Here is a 22,176-nt window from a genome sequence, read left to right as displayed (position 1 = left end):
ACCACCCAAGAGACGCAGACCTCGTCTCTGATGTAATGACCTGAAATCAGCAGACTTGTTCGCTGCAGCCCAAAGGAAGACCTTCTTGAATACGGCCTTGGAAGGCTTTCATTGACCTTTGAGTTGAACATGGACCCTGCCGTATTATTATTCTAAGCTCTATAGAGATAATTAGACTCCAAGATTGAGACATTCAGTGGCATAGCAAGGTTTTACTGCAATCATCTTGTGCTCTCTTCGTGCAATCCTGTTCGTAGGTCTCACTATGGGAGAAGAAGGTTATAATTTCTGCAAATGATTTAGTGTCAAATAAAACAGTTAAAATCAATGACAACTTCCCAAGAGTTTACTGTAATTTTGTGTCGGACTAAAGCTTGCAAGATTCCCTCTAAACACACTGAAAGCAGAGGAAAGTACATTAATGATGACAAAAGGAAATTCCAAGCCATCAATTAAATGTTGGTGCTTGTTCAAACAGTACAGCAGACATTTTAGATGAAAAGAAAACAAAAGACTACATATAAATGGGTGTAAAAACAAGAGAAAGAAAACATCTGCAAGCTAAAAAAATAACTAGCCGTATGCTGATGCTGTTGTTTGTAAAGTCTCAAAGCATTAAGGTGATTTGTTTTTTAAATATTGGTAACACCACCAGCTGCATTGGAGAATACGAATCTTGATGGACAAGTTAGGGTGTCTCTGTTGCAGTGTCTCCACCTCTGTCTAATGACACAGTTTCACTTCTCACATTTACATTTTCAAAACAGTCTTGTCGGCACAGAGACTCTGCTTTAATCAGACTTTTGTTGCTTGTTTGCATACGGACCCACCTACATGTGTTTACTTCACCAATGGGTCTGATCAACAGTCATTTAACAGTCTGGAATATTACACTATGAACACTTTCTTTATTCCGATTTGATTTGACCAACGGGCAAAATTCTTCCCTTTGTTACAATAACAGTGTGGGTGGATAACAAGCTACACACCCTCATGATGTGTTTATACACAAAGAGACTGGTTCTGCCGGCTCAGAGATCACGATGTTGGCTTTTCTTTAATGATTTAAGCAATCATACCATCGTTACTGGTCACTTTGATTAAAAAATAAGTACCAAATAAACATAATATATTACACGATATGCATGGAAGCAAATATAAGCTGTGACAGTGTGATTTTTTGAAAGAAATTAATATCTACAGTAGTTGTGAAATTAAATCCATATAATGATGTATAATGATGAATTTACAGCTTTAAAATGTTTTACATATTCTTTTATTTATTTGGTTTGAATTCTTCTTTTTTAAACTCAGTAGGTAATTAGTTTTTCAGTTTCAGAAACTTGATGTCGGCCTACATCTTTAGAGAAATTCAGAAACTGAAAGGATTTTCCTATTTTTCCGTATTAATTGATTTCCAAATTCAAATCAATAGCTAATATAGAGTATTTCTCCAATATCAGTGTATTTATTATTTCTTTCAAGTCTGTATTATACTGTATGGAATGGGGGTTGTTTGTTTGTGTTAAAGGATGAAACAGGAAAGTTCACACTTAGGTATTCAGCTGCTTATAAGATCAAAAAATAGCATCTATTTGCTTTAAATTATTTACTCGGTTATTTCACAAGGTCCATGCCATTAGAATATGTTTTTTTACCTTTTACCAGGAGAGGGCGCCTAAAGAAACGTCCAAGACTCGCGAGAAAAGACAAATCTCACTTCAGAGCTCGGTCTCTTTAACTCTCGCGGTATTTCTGTCTTCCTCCTCTTTCACTCCCTGTAGCCAACATGGCAGTCGGCAAGAATAAGAGGCTGACCAAAGGCGGCAAAAAAGGTGCCAAAAAGAAGATGTAAGTAGAAAATTCTTACATCGTTACACTAAACAAGCTTTTCCCTTTTCACTGGTGTCACGTCGGTACGAGATATGTGAAGGATGAAGCAGATTTCAAGTAGATGTTGTTGGGTCAGCGCTAGTCTCGTCACCGGCCTCTGTGGCGCTGGGTGAGCTCGCAACACGCTGTGTCCTTTTATTACTCTTGAGCTGTTGTATTTAGTCGTAATTCAGTTCACTTGTACATATATGGGGTTTTGATAAATGCATCTTATAAAGCTGTGGCAGTTTGACCCCGTAGTTATTACTCGTAACATTATTCGCTATAAGCTGCTAGCGTTGCATGCTAGCTTGGATTTAGCCGAGCTTACCTATCGACATGGCAGCCGGAAGACGCAATTAACTTGGATGGTTGCTGATCAGGTTAATGGTGTACGACATGTATAAACAACCCGAGTGTCTAAATTGTATGGTCACGTTGTTAATGGCCGCTAGCGAATCCATCAGATGGAAGTAAACCCTATCGGTGCGCGTTGCAGTGCGTGCTGCTTTGCTAGCAGCAAGTGTGCTCTGAAGCTCGCTCTACAACCCCGTCCGTGCGTGTTGGTGGACCGTTATATCTGCTCAACGAGTTGGCTCTGAGTGCTTGTCTGTCTCTCTCTCTCTCCTGCAGTGTCGACCCCTTCTCCAAGAAGGACTGGTATGATGTCAAGGCACCAGCCATGTTCAACATCCGTAATATTGGCAAGACCTTGGTCACCAGGACTCAGGGAACCAGTAAGTCTTAATAGTGTTAAATGTCTCCATATGTAGGGATCTGTGCATTAACATTCAGCTGCTTCATGCATGCACACAAGCTCCTCTGTCAGCATAGAATGCTTGAGGCTATTTATAGTATACAAAGTGTTGGATTTTCCCCATTACCAAGGCCCCACTGATTCCCGATATCATTATTTGCATTGCTACATGTAGTTTTTTTTCTAACGAGTTTGTTTATTCCCAACCACGTAGGAATCGCCTCTGATGGTCTGAAGGGACGTGTGTTCGAGGTGAGCCTCGCTGACCTGCAGAACGACGAGGTGGCCTTCCGCAAGTTCAAGCTCATCACCGAGGATGTTCAGGGCAAGAACTGCCTGACTAACTTCCACGGCATGGACCTGACCCGCGACAAGATGTGCTCCATGGTCAAGAAGTGGCAGGTAATGATCATGGTTTTTACTTTAATACCGCAAGTCCATCTGAAAATATCAGAGAGTCTCGCAACGGTAACAAATTAACATTTATTTAACATATACTCACTCTCAAATGTTTTGGGATTCAATATCTAACCCTGTTTACAAGTTGATCGTTTCCACAATGAAAATTAAGGATGAGTACTACCACAACAACATAAACTGGTTTTAGGAGCAGTGCTAGTGTACAATGGAGGTTGGGTTGTGACTGGAGGTCAGTTGGACAGCCTGGGAAAGTTTTACAAAATGGTAGTTTAGGTTTCTCCTTTTAGGACTGTTTAGTTGTGAGATAACAGTTTGGTAAGTGTGAGGTCTCCTGAAGAGTAATAGTTCCCCCCCCTATACTTTGCTCACTGTTCAAGTGATGGCAATAATATTCTGCATAAGTTCCGTTAATGTTTTTTAATATTAAAGCCTAAAGAGGATTGTTGGCTCAATTAAAAATGGAAGAAAGGTTTGGTTCGACCGATGTTTTTGTTTGGTTTTTCCAGCCCGTAAATAAATTGTGAATCAATTTGGTTAAATGTCAAATGTACCTGTGATTACTGAAAGAATAGTTTAGTCACTGGAATGAATACATGTTGGTTGTTAAACTTTTTTTGCTCCTGAAAAATAGGGAGATGTGATAAGTGTTTACCCAACACCAAGTGAATAAAACTAGTCTGGTGCAGATATTGTGAAAATGTACCTTGTTTAAAGGGAAGGTGGCAAGAAGCCGGTTAAGAAAAGCATAGCAGACAACGGTCTACACAGTAATACATATCATGAACTGAAAGGTGGCATGTTGAGACTTCTGTGATGTAGTTTTCCCCCTATGGAGTCTAACCAGAATGTATTTGTTCTCTCTGCTCAGACTATGATTGAAGCCCATGTGGATGTGAAGACAACCGACGGCTACCTTCTGCGTCTGTTCTGCGTGGGTTTCACAAAGAAGCGCACCAACCAGATCAGAAAGACTTCCTACGCCCAGCACCAGCAGGTCCGTCAGATCCGCAAGAAGATGATGGAGATCATGACCCGCGAGGTTCAGACCAATGACCTGAAGGAAGTTGTCAACAAGATGTAAGTCATGCGCAGTTTAATGACCATTTGTTCAATATTTTTTATTAGACAAGTCTTTGAAATTGAAGCTTCGCCAAAATATAATTCTTATTTGCTTCAAGATGAGTCTCTAATGTCAGTGACTTTATTGCATTAAAATAGAAATGTCAAACATCTATTACATTTAGTTTTTTTACAGAGTCGTGGCTTTTTGTCGATGGTAGCATTTTTGTTATTTTCCTTGTGTTCAGTTAAACATGCCAGTTTAATGCTGTCCTTGAGCAAATAAATTATTGGTCGATTAACACGTACAATTTAGTTAACTTGTAGATTAGTTGGCTGTAAAACTGTTTGTTCCACAAAGAATCGCACAAAAGCGTCACTTTAAATCTTGTTTACCAGAGATATGTTGCATAAATGTCTTGGAAATAAGTAATTCAGTATGAAAAAGGGCATAAAAATAATTTAAGCTTAGTCTATTGAGACTAAAACAATTGGTCGTCTAAGAGGGGGTAGCTCTCTGTCAGTTTATGCAGACTTGTGTAGGAAGTGTTTGCATTAATGTGTTATTTGTTGTGTTCAGGATCCCTGACAGCGTTGGTAAGGACATTGAGAAGGCCTGCCAGTCCATCTACCCTCTACACGACGTCTTCGTTCGCAAAGTCAAGATGCTGAAGAAGCCCAAGTTTGAGTGTAAGTGATGCACGGCTGTAACACGGGCTGTGTTTTTATTTTCCACCATCAGTGGGAAGGCATGATGACAAACAGTTTCGGTACCAGATGATCGCCTGATTATTACCCTTTGAGATCACCTGATGCTCCCATGCAAGAAAACCCATTGTTTTCATTGGTTGTGTGGAAGCATGAAACAGGTTTGCTCCCACTGGTTTCCAGGTGAAATCCTGAATGGGCTTTGAGGCGTGATGGATGAAATGTCATGACAGCGTCATTGCAGTTTTCACTTCAAACATCCAGCGGCTTAAATTTGCCAGCGTCCTCCTTAACCTGTCGTTAAAAGCTGTTTGTGTTCTGTTTCAGTGGGCAAACTGATGGAGCTCCACGGTGAGGGCGGAGCCACCAGCACTGCAAAGCCGACCGGTGATGACACTGGAGCCAAGGTGGAGAGGGCCGATGGCTATGAGCCCCCCATCCAGGAGACCGTCTAAAACACCTTTAATAAAAAATGTAAATGACCATCAAACTCTACTGTTCTCCTTCTGGCTCATGTTTTTGTGCATATAGTAGGACTATGGGGGGGGGGGTAGTAGACTATATAGAAACTGGTGCAAGCTGTGAAATTAAATCCAATAGCCCATGTGAAAACCATGAAACTTGAGACCACCAAATAGTATTTATACTGCATATTACAAGGTTTAACAAAGGAGCCTAAACTGCATAAAACTACAAATTTTGCATTCATTTTACCTCTGTAGTTCCCAATATTTGAATCCAGGGGAAATGTGCTTCCAGTATGAAAAAAATCTTCTGCAATGAATTGGATAATTTAATGTTTGAAGCTAGGCAAAACCCAACCGGTTGTTTTCATTAACTCGAGGTTACAACCATCCTTGGATAGGTTTAAGTTGTATGTTGGTACTTGCATGTAGACATTTCTTTATTCGTGTATCAGAAGTTGTCATCCTGATCTGGTAGCAACATTTTATTCTTTTCAAGGTTCTGACCTTATTTCATGTAAAAATGTATGGTAAAGTAGGAGATATCTTCAGGTAATCACTTAAATGTATATTATAACTGATGGGAGGAAAGTATTGAAACCACTAGATGGTGCAAATGCAGTTGAAGAATACAAAACAGTTTATGAATCAACACTACATTTAGAATGCCATCCAGCTTTGTATATTTTTATTTATAGTTACAATAGATGATTCTGTGAACACCATTATAAATTAAGGCATTAAATTAAAAAGATCACAACTTGTACATGAAATACTGCATTCCAGTTCCAGACAGTTCACTTCAGGCCTCCACGGCTGAAGTCCTCTGATCTCATTCCAGTTCTTGTCGCCCAGCAGTGTGACGTGACACTATCCCAGTACTTGCACATAGTTTCTAGGGACCAGGGCCCGTTTCCCTCTCAAGTCACCCAGGAACCATTCTTCATCAACGGGCTCCAGACCAGTTATCATATCCCCAACCTGAGAAAGAAGAGGGAGTGAGAGATCGATAGAATGGCAGTGCTTTCTAGAGATAATCTTTGTCCGTGAATTTAATCATTCAAAAAACACTATACCTGCAGAGAGAGCTCCTCGTCACATTGTGATGTGAAGTTGAACATTGCCCTGCCTCTACTTCCAGCAGCAGCCCCGCTGTGCTGGTTATTAGACTGCTGACCTGCTGAAGAAATAACATACTTCATTAATTAATAAAGAATGATGCTGAGCATTTGTTTTTGAGCTGAAACAATTGATTAGTCGATAACCAATGAATGGTGGTACAAACACCATGCAATACCCAGTTCAAGCTACTTAACAGTGAGTATTTGTTGCTTTTCTTTTACTAATGAAATGGTAAACTGAATATCTTGGTCAAGCCAAACAATCAATTTGAGTAAAGAAGCCACTTTCAATACATTAATCAATTCATTGATCAAATAATTGGCAGCTGAATCAATGAAGTTGCTTGTCACTTTGAAATGCTACAGAACAACTTCGGTTAGTGGTGGAAGGAATATTTACATCCTTTACTTAAGTAAAAGTATCAATGCCACACTCAAAACACTTCACTACAAGTAAAAAGTAAAAGTATTAACAGCAAAATACACTTAAGTTAAGTAGTAAGCAGTAACATGTTGATTTGTAGCGTTGCTGTCCTGTGAGAACCACGTATCTCTAAAAAAGTCAAACAAGAAAAACAGCTGTTTTCAGCTTTGAGACATGCATTTTCCAGCTGACTCTTTTTGAAGAAGTAGGTGAATTTTCTCAATCCTTAAAGGAACACTTCATCTTTCAGTTTATAAAGTTAACAATGACAAATATGCAGATTCAAAAGATACATGGGTCTCACTGGACAGGAAGGATATGAAAAGCTGTAGTCTGCAAAGTAACTAAAGCCGTCAGACAAATGTAGTATTTCCTCTTAGATGTAGTGGAGTAGAATAATTAAGTCTCAATAAATGGAAATACTCAGGTAAAGTACAAATTCTCCAAAGTTGTACTTGAGTAAACGTACTTCACATTTGTGAAAAGTGTCTTTTTAAAAATAAAATGCATTTAATTACTTGAAGAATGTGTAACAAAGTAGTTCACCACATTTGTGATTTTCAGTAGATTCACACCTTATTTTCCTAAGAGACACACAAGGATTCTCCCTCTAAATATGTGTCTCTATTGACACTAATTATAAGTTCAATGAGTAGGACTGAGGATAATAACGAACAGTCGTTTTGTATCCATACCTGTGCTGCTCTCAACAAAAGCCCTGGGGAACACGCCCTCTGTGCCGTTGAGCCGGCCGCAGCTCCACTCAGCGTCTACATGCCGGCTGATCAGGATCCGGTCGCCCTGTTGAAACGACAGGTCGCCGTCTGAATTCCCAGCATAGTCATACAGAGCCACCACCCACTCCACAGCGGGCTGAGACGCCTATAGAGTGGGCAGGACGAGAGGGTAGAGGATATGGTTACACACACACACACACACACACACACACACACACACACTTCCAACATTCAGCTGGAACAAACTTTTATCAGATTTTGTTTTACAGAACACATTGGGTGTGTCGCAAAACCGCCACCATTCTCTTTGATATTTCCGTTTGGATAAATATGTGTTACCTGAGCAGGTTTGGCCGCTTCAGGGTGCGTACTCGGAGAAGCAACCATGCCTGTGGGAGAAAATGATAGAAAATGATGTACGGGTTACTAAAAAGGAAACGCATACCATCCAATCAGGAAACAAAACAGAAAAAGAAGAAATCTGTGGGCATACTTCGGTATTATTAACATAATGATGTGTAACTGAAATAATGCAGTGCCTCCTCTGTATTCTTTGTGGGTTTTTACCTGGTGGGGAGTTTACACTTTAGACAATATATTTAAAGTATGCAATAATGTATTTGTGTAAAACGTGTTACATTTGCAGATTCCTGTATTTTTATACCGAGTATAAATTTAAATTTTGCAGACTTTCCGGCCAACAAATTACATCCACAAATGTAATATTTATATCAATAAGATTCAGTATTTCTCTACCAGGATGTAACTCAAAAGGCCGATAAAACATCTTAAAGTTCACGATGGGAGGTAAAACTTTAATGTATGTTCCTGGAAAGAACCATGTAATCTTATAACCATGTAATCTTAACTTTTACAAAGTTATGTCAAAGTTTTTTCATGAAAACTTGTTTCTTACATAAAGAAACCTACAGACATTATACTTCAACAGCTAACTGAATGAATAAAATATGATTGGAAAACTTTGTAAGGAGGGATTCCATCTCATGGCCTCAGTATGTTTAAACTCCTGGCTGAGGGTGAGACCTTTTGTCAACAGCTATTTAATGAAATAGAAACAGTAGCACAAATTCCTGACATGCCACAGAGGGAGACGCCAGCCAACATAAAGCCACAGGATGGATAAAAAGCTCTTCACTGAGTTGCTCTTTTGTTTCAATTGCAGGATCAAGAGGATAACATGCTGCTGTAGTATTAGGGTTCCTATTTTAAGACAAAACGTGTGATACAAGTTCAGCCAATCTTTGGTGGCCAAACCGGCACATTGTGAAAAGAGTGAATGAATTTAGTCTCAGCCCTTCCAGGTACTCTTACCGGGCAGTGCTATCCTGATGGACTGTCTCTTCTGCTGACTTGGGGCTGGAGGCAGATCTTCAATGACCTCTACAAAGTTAAGAGGGAAGATACCCGTCGAGGCGCCGATCTGTCCCCGAGCCCACTCCTGTCCAACCAACGCCTTCAGCTGGATCACATCGCCCTCAGAGAACGACAGCTCACCGCTGTTCTCCCCCTCAAAGTCGAACCTCGCCACGCATCTCGGACCGCTATAGTGGAGGCCACAACATTTTCAGACGTCGGGTTAGTTCATCAGGGTGGTTTGTAAAGGCGAGTGCAAAGAGTTCAGGTAAAAAAAACCTTACCTGGCTGTTGCAGGCGGTGGCCTCGCTTTCCGTTCAGGGAGCGGTTTTGGGGAATTTGACTAGTTGGAGAAATGATAATTCTTTTATTTATTTAGTAAACCCTTAATCATACTAAACATTTAACCAAAGACCGATGCAGCGCAAGAATGGATTTCAATGGTTGAAACTTACAAGTACTTTGGCATAATTGGCGGGAAAGAAACCGGTAGATCCCCTACAAGTGCCTCTGTACCACTCACTGTCCACCTGCTCCACCATGGTCACAACATCTCCTGCTCTCAGACCCAGCTCTCCTGGACCCTCTGTGTGTACAGAACAAACAGCTGTTCATGACGTCATTACCATAATCTGAACATGTTCTTCCAAATGCAAAACAACAAATAATTCGAAGAGTTTTAGTTATACACTAATTTGGATCACAATAATGGACCTGAAATCAGGGAGCTTAGCTTAGCTTAGCTTAGTTTATCTTAGCCTAGCATTAAGATGGGAAGCAGGGAGAAACAGCTAGCCGTCTCCCTCTCTTAAGTGCAAACATATCATAAATCTTTATTTTTAAGTTTCTGTTTGTCTTTGAATAAACACATTCTTCCTACTCCTCAAAAGCGCAGAATTTAGTTAATCCGTGTACGTATTTTTTACCATTGGAGAGAGCCAGGCTAGCTGTTGCTGCTACCAGTCTTTATGCTAATCACCTCTTGGGTCTAGCTCCAGAAATACAGAACTTTTAAAAAGAAAGCTAATAATAGTTGTTTTTCCAATATGTTAAACTATCCTTTCAATATATTGTCTCATGTTAGTGTTCTTGTCTAATCTCAGTCAGTATTTGCGGCTGTTTGGGTTTTAAAAAACAACTGATGTGTCACCTGGATTGAAGTCATGTATGGCCTGCACCTTAAGCTCAGAACCAGCTCCACCTGAACCGGCATCCTGTAGGGAGAGAGAGGTTAATGTAACAGAGCCCTCTGGGCAAGATAGACTCAAGTGTCAAAGAAATGATTTACTCATAAATATCACCTGTGGCGGGGGCATGTGTGAGACGGAGGAAACCGGAGTTATGACCGTCATGTGAGACTTGTGTACTCTGCCTCTGGTGTCTCCAACTTGGCACTCAAACATATTGTGGTCTATCTCATCTAGCAGCAGGAGCATCTCATTTTTCTATTGAAAGGGACAACAAAGGTTATTCACTATTGCTGAATCAACTATATGGATCTCTTGGAAACAGTTTTAGAAGGCTAGTAGTGCACTTTTATGTTAAGGCAACATGTAAGCTAGTAGAAGTAGTTCAGACACCTGAAATGACAGTTCTCCTGTGTCACTCCCATTGTAGTCGAAGGAAGCAATCCCATGAGGAAGTTGAAGCTGTTGAATGAAAGCAAAAAATGAAATCGGTGCTCATCAAGAGGCATTTCATACATGCATTAGTCATGCAGTGGGCTCGGTCTCACAGTGTATTTGTTGTAGAGACGGTGGCCTGGGTTGGGCCTTGGAGGTAAGACTCCTTTCTTTTGGGGCTTCTGTGCCTGGGGTTTAGTTGAAGCTTCCAAATGTGCTGAATGGGATCGGCCTAGGGCCTGAAGGCTGGGTGCGGGAGGTCTTCCTGGGCCGGTTTTGGCTAGAGGTGGGCGAGGAGGAAGGGTTTTGCTCGAAGTCAGCCTCCTGAAGGGCAACACCATCATCAAGTTGAGTAGCATGTCTACAAAGTGTACCATCGTCTGACGTTTGAATTTGTACTGAATTCTTTCCACTCTCACTCACCGAGGTGGCATCGATGGCTCTGGCCCAGACGGGAAAGACTCCTGCAGAAGAATCCAAATGGGCATTTATATTGCCACTAAAACACACTCACAGCCTACAGCACTGGGAACCATAGAAACCAGGCTACGACACATAGCATTCAGCCAGAGCTAGCTTTAGTTCAACAGCAGGTGACACGTTCAAGGGACTACAATAGTTCCTTTGCTCGTGGAGAGCAGAGGAAATGATGCAGGGAAGCTACACAGCTGACAGGCTAAATAAACCTGATTGAGATACTTTATGGGATCCAAATGTTCCACGTCATAGTTTATAAGAATATATACGCTAATGGCACAAAACCCAGTGATTAGACAATATTTCTGAATAAAGGTTGAAATACTTGGAAATAACCTCTTCTGTGGTGTTCAGAGGTAGGGTTTGCAGAGTTTATTGGTTAATTATTTCTCAGTGGGATGCAAATCTTACCTGGTGGGGGAAGGTGGGCGTCTGGCTTTGTCTGCGATTCCCTGATGTGTTTAGGGAGCCTATGGGCTTCTGAGCAGGGAGAGGAGGGGCGGTGTCCTCAAAGTTATCAGACACTGAGGAAAAAAAAAAAAACTCTCTTTACCACAACTTTCTGCTCCAGAAGTGATGTGTAGACAGGAAGTATTTTAACTCCAGTATAATTTGACGGTTATCACATGAGGTTTGCTGTATCAGAGGGACTCACATGAACTGGTTTTGCTGGGGACCCTGATGGTGGTTGGTCTCCGTGTCACACTTGGTCTGGGCAAAGGGCCTTCATTGCTGTCCACATTGTGCAGAGGTTTGACCGCGATGTGATCTGAACAAAGAGACACTTGACTGTAGCTGTGTATTTACACAATGTAAACAAGGACAACACCGTTTTAGTCAGTCATTTGTGATCCAGCACAGAAGTACTTCATCTATTCGGTGATTGAGACGTTAAAAGAACTAGTTCAGGGTCCAGTCGGCCGATTGCTTGGCCTCAGGTGTTGCTGCTTGTAACTGTCTCAAGAATCATCTCAACAACTTCACACTCTACACTGCACATCCTTGGGTCTTCAGCAATACACCCACCAAGGGTGAATTCAACAGAGACTCATTTCATTTCTTCATTTAGTTAGATAATTTGACGTTGAAGGAAAGAAATGAGACGATTATTATAAGTCTCATGTCTGTGCGTTAAGTATGAAGCTAAAGCCACTTAGCCTAGCTTAGCATAAAGACTGGAGGGAAACAAGTAGCTTGGCTCTCTCTAAAGTTTAAAATAAGCCTGCTAAGACATCCAAAGCTTACTAACTAACACCTTGGATCTCTCTTGTTCAACACATACAGACATGTAAAACATTTTTTGCTTTAGCAAGAATTTATGTCCAGTAACTATTTCAGTCGCTCTTTTTATTTAACATCAAGCATGTCTGAGCAGCATCTCTGTCACAAAATAGTTACTGCATGTAACTCGTAAAATTCCAGTTTCTACATTTCTATACAGATTAAATAAATAATATATTCATAAGCTTTAGAGGTGTTGGTAGACGTATTTTTGAATTATCTTGAGAGCCAGGCAAGCTGTTTCCCCATGCCTCTTGTCTTTATGCTAAGCTAACGAGGCTAATTGCTCCCAAAATCCAGCTTTGCTCTGAACCCACAGACATGAGGTTGGTAGCCATTTCTTTTAACAACCTCTGCTATCCAATGAAAGAATGTGCCTAATATTTCCCCACACTATTCCTTCAAATACCAAATATATGCTCGCTGCCAGCTAAAGATTTGCTTTATTCATTTCTGTTGGTCATGGTAAACTATTCTAAGAGTTTAGTGTCTGATAATGGGCACCTGTCCTTAATTCTTTTGTTTGTAGAAAAAAAAAGTAATTTTAAATACTTGATCTTACACAAGATCTTTGATCTTAATCAGAAAATGTATCAATAGATGAATCTATAGTGAAAATGTTCCGTAGGGTGCATTCCTAGTCTTTTGTCTTACACAATTTACAACTAATAAAAATAAACTGCTACTCACTTGATGGACTGTCCCCATACACATTCTCTGTGATCCGAGAAGCTGAGTTGTGGTTGTTTATATTAAGGTTGGGTTTCAGAGGTTCCTTAAAAGGCTTCACTGGAGGTGTCGGAGGGACTGGTGGAGTGTCCTCTTCATGGATGCTGTTGGCTCTGGTCAATACAGAAGGACGTGATCTCTTTGGGATGGACGTCTTATTGAGTAAAATCTCCAGTTCCTCTTTTACAGGTAGGTCCACAGATTTCCTCGGGGGCAAAGGTCTTGGGGCTGTTGAAGGGATTTGTGGGACGTTTGTGATTGATACGTTTTGATAGTCATTATCTACACTGTGGTTCAACTGAGGTTTAAGAGCCACAGAAGGTTTAGCAGCAACTGAAGGTTTATTGGTCGCCTTCCTGGGTGCGGCTTGTGGTTTGGCCAGCTCAACCGCGTTTCCATCCTCGGTGCTAGCCTGGGTCTCAAAGGCCTGGATCCTGGCCCGGATATTGCGTTGACTGTGGTTGGTGCTCATTTCGCCACCTGCATCCTCACCTTGTAAGGCCTCGTCCGATTGGTTGGCGTGGTCGCCGTTCTCCACACACTCGTTATCCGCACTAAAGACCTCCAATAACTCCTTTAAATACTTATTGGAGGAGACCGCTTCTGGATCCGATTGAATGCTGTCACAATGTTCACTGAGCTTGACCAAAGTCTGAACTTTGACCTTGTTTGTGATCGCCTGCTTTTGGGGTTTCGTACGAGGAAGAGGAACGGGGCGTCGGCTGTGCTCTGAGTCAGGTGAAGAGGGAGTAGTTTCAGCGGTGACAGAGAGAGGAATGTCCCAGTGTACAGTGACAGATCTACTGCAGGTGCGAGTGGAACCTGATTGGTCGGGTTGCTTTACATCCGACTCTGCGTCACTTTGGTCCTCAGCGTTTGTGGCTACTACAGTATTAGTCCCGACTGGTTCTCTGTCCACTGGTTTCGGTGGTGACGGCCTTGGTGGTTTTTGTGGCTTTTTACCTGGAAGGAAATGTAATCATCATGAATGAATCACCATGTAGAGCAGAAATAATCGTTACCCACACCGATGATTCTCCTATGCCTCACCTGCAGGTCTTTTCCCTGCCGACTGTGGAGCAGCAGCACTGGTGTCTTCCCTCACAGGGTCAGTCTGCGTGGCACTGGTGAAGGTGCAGGTTGCCCGACGGGGGGCTGCAGTAGGTTTGACAATGTGCTCTTCCTGGGTCTTCTCATGAATCACCTGGTCATAGGATGGTGGGGGCTAAGTCATGAGAAAGACACACCAGCACACATTATTATCCCATAGAGTATAACATCTCTGCTTATGGTGAGTGCGTTAGGGTCGTTTTTAAGTTATGTTCTCAAACTTTAAAGAAAAAACCATCTGCAATTCAAAACATACACACTGTGTGTTAGGCTGACTCCAGTCTTTTTAGATCGAATTCTACTACTTTAGGCCAGCAAATCTCTCCACCTAAACTTTAGCAGTGTGGATATGTCGATATTTAAACCTTCATGTTGGGAAATAAAATAAAATGTTTGGTGTCTGTTTCAAAAGATTCTGGGAGAGGGTACTTTAAAATTCTGGCTTTATTTTTTATTTGTGGCCAGCGCAGAACCACAGGCATAATAAAAATGTATTCTAGATACTAGCCTGTCTGAAGAACCAAGCTTTGTTCACTGATGAAACTCAATCTGTCCATCAGATGAGGCCTACCTGGGGAACAGCTTGGATGCCTGCAGACCAGCCTGACTGAGGAGGATGAGGGAAAACCACAGAGTTTCCTGAGAACCAGTTGTTACTGACCAGAGGTCCGGCTGAGACGATGGTGATCTCTGGTCGCCTGAAATACAAACCACACATATCTATGACATCAATTCAGTACAAGCACATCCACATCCAGTCCACCTTACAAATGATTTATTCCTCATTGATACTTAGATTTCTTTCTTAGCCGAACTGGAAACATACAGTGCTCCTATTATTCGTAAAGCAACAACACAACAAATGAGATAACCACAGTCGTCTATTTCAATCCACATCAATGAGAAGCAAAATGTCTGGTCCAGAGGTGAACATCAACAACGATTTTAAAGTTCTCTACTCTGAAATTATTGTTTACATTACCTTCTTTCTCTGGTGTCGTCACTCTGAGAGTTTGTTCTTGCTGATGGAAGAAAGATCATATTAATTATGTGTCACAGATTTCCCTGCACAGATTTGTTTTTTACATAAATACATAATACATAAACAGATTTTACAGACATTCATTTTACATTTGTGCGAACATGACAGTTTAATTTCCATTTGAAGGAAAATTATTATTCATCCTGAAAAAGTTGCTAACTCTCCCATAAAAGATCTTTCATCTTCTACAAAACTTATTCAAAGAATTATCCCTTTAAGTGTTATCAAAACTTACTTTGTTTGATAGCAGCTCGTATAGAAGTCAGAGGCCCTGGACTGAAGAGAAAGCAGAACAGGAGACCCATCTATCATTAAGGTGTGGAGAGCGGGTTCATACCTTTGTGGTGACTCAATTGTTAAAAAGAAACATCTTTAAAACAGTTTAAACATTTTAAGGGTGCAAACAAATGACTAACATGATGAACGGTTGAAGTGGCTTTAAGCTTATAGATTAATGCATGCGGAAGGAGCTGTAAAATCAAAGTTGTGGTTTAATTAGGGGAACAGCAACAGGGCTTTAGTCAGGTATACATTTATTCACGTCTACTTCAAAGTATTGGTTATTTAAGACAAAGATATTTTACATTGGTTAAAGAATACTGAAGGTTCATATTACAATACAAACTTCCAGTGTTGTAAAAGGAGATGACTTTCGGTGTCAAATAAGAGAACCATAACATCCCTGCAAGTGCTGTTCAAGTCGAAATCCACCTACCTTACAAAAACATGGTGTCCATTAGGTACCTCTTCCAGGTAAACACTACTACAACCCTTATCTCACGACTCCCTCTCTCCACACAATTTGACACGGTTTCATATCCTCAGGCCGTTTACCTCTCAATGTGTAAAGATTATTTTCTAATCCTTAAATTACATCACAAGCAACATTATGAAAGTAAGATCCCCAGTCTTTGTGCTGAAGAGATTAAACTGTTGTGATGCTCTCACGCTGATACAAACGCTAAATTCTCTCGACAGTGGAGGCGGGCGCATCATTAACACACATCCTGCTCATTAAGGACCGACTGCAAGACGGTGATATAAACTATCGGGGGGGGGGCCAACATCCTCGCCTTGGTTACGTTACCAAGTGGTTTATTTAATTGATTAGCTGAGCAGTAAACACAACATGCTGAAGTTCCCAGATCTCTATAAGTGTCAGTTAGGAGGCTGTCCTTCCCTTAATGTCTCTAAACAACAACTAAAAAAAAAGAAGCAGCATGACGTGTTTGTCCCCATGCTGACCTTCTGATGGGCAGTGAGGATGATCAGTGCATTGTTTTGGTCCATTCACAACCTCACCAGCATCAGCAGATCTGACCGTTAAAGTGACAGTGCCCCGTTTCAGCAACAGATAAGAGTTTGGTTAAACTTAACAACTGTTAGTAGTAACGCACAAAGAAAAAAAATGACATACCTTGAATGTAAATGATCCGGCTTGGTTCTTTCAAGATGATCTGCAGAGAAAAAACAGAGAGGTGCAGGTTTTAAACATGATGTGGAGCAACAAAGACATCATCCTGGCACTTATCAACACCAATCTATTCTAATAATCGAGAGTCTATGTACGTCTAATCTGGTGAATGAAATACCTGACAAATCAAGACACTTTATCACATTGATGCAACAATTACACTATGGGTAATATATAAACATATGAAATACATTTCTAAACTGTTGATCTAATGTGGATGAAAACACAAGTAAAGCTGAGGGTCAAATCTTTGAAACAACTATAATAATAGTAATACTGAAACGTAGGGTAACATGAGCAGAAATACAGAAATAACGTAAGGCAAACGTCATCAGTAATGTCAGTTACTCAAAAATATATATTTATAGTTTGCTAACATTAGCCATCATAAGCTACCAGACCAAGTAAGACATTTCTCATTTGAAACAGAAACAATTTGTTATTTCAGTTTCACTTTAAGATGTAGTCATTGTTTCATATAAAATACTACCGGCTACTTACAGACGGGACTCTATGAACTAGAAATACAAGAACCGTAACCTAACTGGCCGGATCGGCCATTACATCTCGATGAACCAGTCAGTCTAAAGTAACTAAGCAACTACATTTACAAAAGAAGCGATGGCTACGTCACCATGATAAGCAATGCAATAACCCTCATTTTTACATTTTCATTTAATATCTTCTGTCATCAGAAATAATACAATAGATAGAGTGACAGAATCATCTGTACTCTAACTGGATAATGCTACAAGAAACAATCAAACGTTTAGCAACATAACTGAACATAACTGCATTGAACATCATAGGAATGGACGCAGCATGGTCAAAAGATACTGAGTTGTGTTAATGTGATTCTATAATAATAATAATAATAATAATAATAATAATAATAATAATAATACCAGGTGGTCCTGTAGATTAGGGATCTGTTGAGTGGAAGCCAGCATTAAAATGATAGATATCATAATGATGTTCAGTGTGTAACCCTAAAGTCAAATTAACTGGTACTTTCTCACATGCAAATTCAGACACACACAGAACTCTATGTATTAGTATTCCCGGTCCTCACATTGCAGTGAGCTGAATTTCATGTGAATCAACCAGCTGTAGAGGAGCAATCACTGTCTATTAATTAACAGCTAGAATAAGGAGCAACATCTGTAATGCAAACAATCTAATCCAATAAAAGATCATTTGTTTCCTCGTGTTTGAGATTAAACCTCTTTAGACGAATATCAAAAGGAAAAAACAAACAGGCAGTGAATGAAGTCTGCATTGTTGTAATTGCCTCGAGCCTGATTGGCAGTCAAGTTCACCTGTCACACCTGTTACTTGTTATCTGTTGGTGCCACAGAGCTACTGCCTCAAATTACACTTCAACCACATGTGAGAAGAAGAGTTTCTGCACTTTCATTCAACGACAAAGAAGTATTTTATCAACCTCCGGACACCTCTGTTACTTCACCCAACCATTTCCTTGTAAACATGCAGTCTGATATACATGACGTAATAGTAGGCTACAGGTGGTTAACTTTACTTTCACTTGTGTGTGTGTGATGTGCCGTTGCCCTCTCTTGTGATAGTAAGATATGATGCCCCTACCTGCGAGGAATTAAAGGAATAAATACCAAATCCTCAGGATCAAAAGAGTATTCCCACCAGGATCCTCCCTCCATCGAGTGTCTGAGCGTGACAAATGACCTGAAGCCGGCCGCCACACACCCACAGACAACATAAAAGAGAGGGAGGGCCCTGTGATATCTCGGATCTGCTGTGTTTACTTGGCCAATGTAATGAACTGGAATGTGGTCAATCAGGAAGTGCTGTTTGTGCCACACGAAGCTGTACCGTCACTGTCTTTTCCCTACAAAGTAAAAGGTCACATCATTAAAAAAGTTTAAAAGAACTCGAATAATTGACAGCTTTGGTTGTAACTCTACCATAAGTCGTAAAGCTGCCGTTTGGCTGCAAATTTAACTGATATGTATCAATGAACTAATCAAACTTTACATTTATATAGCATCTCTCACCCAGGTTAGTGTGAAAAAACTGAAAAAGTACAACAAGAGCACAAAATAAGAAGTTGAAAAAAAATACATGACTAATAATAAAAAGTATTAAAAGATCATTTATGATCACAGAAACACTGTCGGTTCAATCAAGGCTAAAAAAAACAAGCTTTTAAACTTACATTTACAATTTGTTTAAGGTATTCTCTGAGGCTCCCAGAGCACCAGACGAGCCTTACTGGTCCAGACAAACAAATGCTTAAAATAGTAATAGAATTATCAAATCAACATGAAAACTAACCAGTAATCCGTGTGGGGGTTCACAGATGTAATGATTCTTCTCAGTTCCTAATCTTACAGTAGATGACTTGCTTTTTTTGGGGAAACCGTATAATAGACAATATAAAATAGTCTGGGAGAGCATACTGGTGTGTAGATTGAAAAGACAAAACCCTAGATTTGATCCTGATACAGCCTGTGGGAATCCCACATTATCTTACAAGTTACATCCGATTTTTTTAGGTGAATGGATTTTTTTAGGTGAATGGATTTTTTTAGGTGAATGTCGGATGTTCCATCGCTGAGGATAATTCTTCCATCAGCCAAAGAGATCTCAACCTGCTTTCATCTGGTATCAGTATGAAGGCTAACTAGAATATTACACGTAATACAGACAAAACAGACATTCTTAATTGGGTGTGACATTCATTAAGAGATAATATCCAATTAAAAAAAGATATCATTAGGATAAAATGATGCAATGTCCAATAGCTTAAAGCTATCCATGCCATTTAGTCGCCACGAAAACAAGAGTCTACAACTGGCTAGCTGCTCTGTGAGGCTGAGAATGTCATGTCAATCATTTACTTTTAGTTTATAATTTACCATCTAAAGGCTTATTTAACCATAAAACCTGGTGAGAGCAATGCACTTGAGAAAATGTAAAACCCTGCCGGATTTCTTGACGAAAACCATTTACACTTGACAGGGTTTTTGATTTTATTTCCAATCATCAAACATCCCTTGGTATTTGAGGGCCACCGTCACATGAAAAGACAAAACACACGAGAAAGCTGCTGAGGTCAGCAGGAAAGGATTCCCTTCACAGCTGCAGTCTAACTTGAACACATGCTGACATTACTCAGCACAGCAGTCACAGGGCAGCTGGTGAAACGGCTGGCGACAAAGGCAAAGAAAGAAAAACTTTCCTCCTCTAAGTGCCTTTTGAACTTCTCCCTTGTGAAGTCAGAGGTGAGAAGAAGTCCGATAAAGGGCTTAGTTCCTCTCCAAACTCGGCTAAAGTGGCTTTTCCCAGCATACATGGGCAAGTGTGCTGATTCAACTCACCACCTTTGTTGCTGTTCACAGATCATTGAGCAAAACAGATTTGCCCTCAGTCGAAAAACAAGACAGATTATTGCGTCATGACTGACTAACACAATGACAGCAGCAGCTGATCTGGACCTTCAGCCAGAGAAGATTAGACGGTGTCCATGCAGGACGGGAAAAACTGCATCATGTACAGAAAGGAACAGCCCGTCTGCACGGACGGACTGTCAGCATCCAGACAGCTGGTCTGGGGTCAGGGTGTGGTTGGGGAGGGGTAAGTCTGAGCTGATACACTGGCTGCAGATAGCAGGGTACAGGGGGGTTTGACAAGTGTTTGCACAGCAGGTGTTGCTAAAAAAGAAAAAGAAAAGAGTAACAAAGACCTGAGACAGTTTCAATACTTGTATGTGAGGCAGCTGACTGAAAATACAAGCTGATGTTTGTTCATTAATCACAGGCTGAATGCTGACACTACGAATATGTAAGCAAGTCAAAACCATGAGGATCAAGAGAGTCGTCCTGTGTTGCTGAGAGGTTTGTGGGCCAAAGTTTCTATAACTGGGTGGGAAGGTAAATTACTGTAATAAAGTGACAGACAGGTTTCAACAATTTAACCAAATGAAAACCAATTGCCCTTCAATATTTTGTCTTAAATGTAAAAAAAAATAGCATATGAGCTCAAGCCTTTTTTGTTTGAATCCACCCAGGAGACCAACACACAAACCAGCTTACTGCTTCTTATTGAATAAGAGTTTTGTGTCTCATAGCAACTGAGGGAGTACCAGAGGTATGAAAGCACAGCTATTAACACACGGGTGAAGACATTTAAATGTCTTAAGATCAATCTGTCCAGACATTAAGAAACAAAATCATACATTCATACTGTAGGCATGCTGTGTGTCAGGTTTCAACAGCTTCTGATAACAACAAAAATAATTGAGTAGTTAAAGGTCCAAACCTTGGTTTTTTGTATAGCATGTACAAATCAAGCAGACTTTATACTTTTGCTGTGCAGTAAAATGAATGTTTGATGTGTTTCTCCTTGTGTTCCAAGGCTCCATTAGCTTCCATTCATTTCTGAATGGCATTGGAATTAAATAGCTGACTCTTGTCATTCTGTTCCCCAACAACCAGAATGTTTGACAAAAGTCACCTTTTCACTTTGGTGGATTCCACATGTTTCAAGAGTTTCATTTTCATTTAGCACATACATTGATAAATAAAACAGCAGTTGCCTGGTGGGACAATACACCCACATCTGTTAAATGATTAGCTGTGATGTCAAAACTTACTTTTACTACAAATTGGTGAAAACATTCAACCACATTAAAGCATTAAATGTGTCCCTCCGCTCTGAAAAGTCTAAATCAACATACACCTTTTCGACAACAAATGATGACCTGACGTATTGTAAATCTCCGTTAGATGATTCAGGAAACAGTTTGGATTGTCAGCCTGTTACGTTCCCAAACAAACATACCTGTTGCCTGGGTTCTGTGCCGGACGTCCCGCTGATCTCGGCGCTCCCCCTCTTCCTCATCTTCACGCCGGGCTTCAGCCATCGCAGTTTAAAACAATGCAAAAGAAAATATATAAAAACAAAATACACCACAAATCCTTCACTAAAAGTGTTGCTAGTTCATCTGTCAACACGGTCGATGAAGCATGGGTTACTGTCCCGACCACCGGATGTTTCGGTGTGTCTCTGCCCACCGCAGCCCTCTCTCTGCTCCGCGGTGGGCGGAGGTGGTGCCACTCACCGTCAGGACCCCCAACGGGCTACACGGTCACTCTTCTGCGTGGGAATGTACACATGTCAGAGCTGGATCAACCCACTCTGACTAACAAAGATGTGTAGACCTCTGATTATGATGTCATGTTTAATGTATGTATGTGTGTAATGAATGTATGTGATAACAAGACCTCAGTGTTCTCTTTACAGCAGAAATCTCTGACAGCTTCTCCTGAAACTTTTCCACGAGGGAACAATATTTTAAGTTTGCTGATGTTCACAAGTCGTTTGTTGTGTCATGTGTGTTGTAGTCAGTTCCCTCGTGCATCTTTAATATCTCTCCATTCTAAAAGTCTTTGGAAGGCCTATTGGAGTTGATGGCCAGTCTTATGCCATCTGCAATACATTGGTGGAAAGTAGTTAAGTACATTT

General features: G+C 40.6%; 2 protein-coding genes across 2 annotated transcripts; one reads left to right on the top strand and one right to left on the bottom strand.

Annotated features, from left to right (window-relative positions):
- Positions 1–1,768: 1,768 nt before the first annotated feature.
- On the top strand, positions 1,769–5,309 carry rps3a (ribosomal protein S3A). The gene is made up of 6 exons (XM_079160296.1): positions 1,769–1,851; positions 2,506–2,609; positions 2,844–3,031; positions 3,918–4,126; positions 4,689–4,798; positions 5,144–5,309. Exons 1-6 carry the CDS (start codon positions 1,790–1,792, stop codon positions 5,269–5,271), a joined length of 801 nt encoding a protein of 266 aa, XP_079016422.1. The 5' UTR covers positions 1,769–1,789; the 3' UTR covers positions 5,272–5,309.
- Positions 5,310–5,959: 650 nt separating this feature from the next.
- sh3d19 (SH3 domain containing 19) lies at positions 5,960–21,574 on the bottom strand (the record flags this gene model as incomplete). Its single annotated transcript, XM_079159958.1, has 21 exons — positions 5,960–6,261; positions 6,357–6,457; positions 7,521–7,707; positions 7,902–7,951; positions 8,895–9,124; positions 9,221–9,279; positions 9,392–9,522; positions 10,087–10,150; positions 10,238–10,381; positions 10,517–10,585; positions 10,672–10,882; positions 10,982–11,022; positions 11,447–11,559; positions 11,691–11,804; positions 13,007–14,008; positions 14,096–14,270; positions 14,727–14,853; positions 15,138–15,177; positions 15,433–15,473; positions 16,615–16,654; positions 21,493–21,574. The coding sequence occupies 21 exons, from the start codon at positions 21,572–21,574 to the stop codon at positions 6,151–6,153; spliced, it is 3,132 nt and encodes a 1,043-aa protein (XP_079016084.1). The 3' UTR covers positions 5,960–6,150.
- Positions 21,575–22,176: the final 602 nt, after the last annotated feature.

Source organism: Pholis gunnellus (assembly GCF_910591455.1).
Source record: "Pholis gunnellus genome assembly, chromosome: 5".
Taxonomy (NCBI): Eukaryota; Metazoa; Chordata; class Actinopteri; order Perciformes; family Pholidae; genus Pholis; species Pholis gunnellus.
Note: the sequence above shows the minus strand (reverse complement) of the source record. Positions and strands in the feature narration are given on the sequence as shown.